Source organism: Palaemon carinicauda, chromosome 25 (genome assembly GCF_036898095.1).
Source record: "Palaemon carinicauda isolate YSFRI2023 chromosome 25, ASM3689809v2, whole genome shotgun sequence".
Lineage (NCBI taxonomy): Eukaryota > Metazoa > Arthropoda > Malacostraca > Decapoda > Palaemonidae > Palaemon > Palaemon carinicauda.
This window is the reverse complement of record NC_090749.1, coordinates 28,313,787-28,315,753: the sequence shown is the minus strand read 5'-3', so window position 1 is coordinate 28,315,753 and position 1,967 is coordinate 28,313,787. Positions and strand designations below refer to the sequence as shown.

The window sequence follows — 1,967 nt, the reverse complement described above, 5'->3', positions numbered from 1 at the left end:
AGCTGGTACAAAAAGAGCTGTTAACCAAAATAACTAGTTTCAAGAAAGTGGAGTGTTATTTCTACTCCATTTTTTCTTTTAATCTCTTTCTTTTTTATCTATGGAGAGAAAAGTTAGTAGTGTTCCACCGTTCATCATGGAAAAATTTCTCAGGGATCACGTGAAGGCCATTTTCCTGAACCTTTATCAATTAACGAATTGATAATTCCAGAAGAATTTAAGACTTTTACTATAAACGGGAATACAGAACCCTTCTTACTGAGTGATGTAACAAGCGATTGAAAACGAATAATCATATTTGGAAGCCAGGATATGCTCGATCAACTTGCTAATTCAAAAATATGGATGTGTGATGGCACTTTCAAAGTCGTTCCTAGAATATTTTATCAATTATATACGATCCATGTTGTTAGAGAAAACAATCTTTTTCCATGTGTTTATGTAATGATGCCTGACAAGGCACAGTCAACGTATGAACGAGTATTTCAGATTTTGAAAGACAAACGCCCAGACTGTGACCCTGAAAACGTAACCTTAGATTTTGAAAAGTCTGATATCAATGCTTTCATGACAGTGTATCCTGATGCAAACATAAATGGATGTTTCTTTCATCTATCACAGTCAATATGGAGAAAAATACAAATCACGGGATTATCAAATAGCTATATATCTGATGCCAACTACCGTCTTTATTGCAAGATGTTGGCTGCTTTGGCATTTCTAAATCCAGATGAAGTGACAGATGCATTCGAAGAGCTAAATGAAGACCTCGAACATCTACAATTGGATGAAGAAATGCAAATATTATATGACTATTTCGAAGACACATACATTGGTAGACGACAGAGAAGATGAAGAATAATACCCTTATTTCCCATCGAATTGTGGAACGTCAGGGAAAGGACACAAAACGACAGAACAAGGACAAATAACAAGTTAGAGGGATGGCATCGTGCTATTCAGGGAATGTATGACACTTCTCATCCAACCGCATGGCGCTTTTTTCAAGGAATTAAAAAAGAAGCAGCACTTCAGAGAAGCAATCTAATTGCGTATATCAGTAGGAAGCAGTTGCCTGTCAAAAGACAGACTAAAGAAAATAACGATAGACTGAAAAACTTGATTAGCAAGCACACAAATAATGTTATATCTACTAAAGATTTTTTACAAGGAATAAGCTATGACATAACATATTAAAGGTTAAAGTTTTATTTATTTCTGTAATGAAGTGTGTTAATTGAAACAATTATTGATATGTGATAGTTTTATGTAATAAAGTTTTATATAAATATTGATTAAAATCTGTTCTTCTGTAAATAAATATGATGAGACAGAAGAAAATATATTTTTTTACTTTCTACCTCAGTAATCAACGTAAACACACACATACATACACACACACACACACACACACTGTTTTAGCAACACTGCATTTTTTCGAAACAAGCTATTTCGGTTAACAGCTCTTTTTGAACAAGCTTAAATGTACTACTAGCTATTTTGTCACAATATCGATTTTGGTACTAGCTATTATGGAACTAGCTATTTTGTCGCACTAGCTCAATTGTACTAGCTCTTTTGGGCCTAGCTCTTTTGGACCTAGCTCTTTTGGATCGCTCCCGTACAAAAGTACGTTAAAGCTTGGTTGATGTCCAAACGGAAACAGACTGAATCTCAGTACAGACAGACAGACAGACACCTTACATGTAAGATGAATGTTTTAGTAAACAAATATAGAAGATTATACAAAGCACACTTTAACTCAATGGTTTGCTTTTCGTTATTCTTCGCTTTTAAATGACGCATAGTTCAATAGTTACATGAAACATTATTTAGTGCTATAATCTTTTTTTTTTTTCATATAACTTTGATTCGTGTGGATGAAGGGATAAGTAAAATTATTCTTATATTATCAATTATTTAGAGCATTTTTTAGCTTTCTTTCATTGAATATAGACAGAAGGAAT

General features: G+C 33.4%; 1 protein-coding gene across 1 annotated transcript; it reads left to right on the top strand.

The window, feature by feature from the left end:
• The first annotated feature begins 447 nt into the window (after nucleotides 1-447).
• LOC137618958 (uncharacterized) lies at nucleotides 448-855 on the top strand. The gene has a single exon (XM_068349160.1). The coding sequence runs from the start codon at nucleotides 448-450 to the stop codon at nucleotides 853-855; it is 408 nt and encodes a 135-aa protein (XP_068205261.1).
• Nucleotides 856-1,967: the final 1,112 nt, after the last annotated feature.

Coding starts and splice junctions, on each gene's coding strand:
- LOC137618958 (XM_068349160.1), top strand. CDS start 448: ATGCCTGACAAGGCACAGTCAACGTATGAACGAGTATTTCAGATTTTG.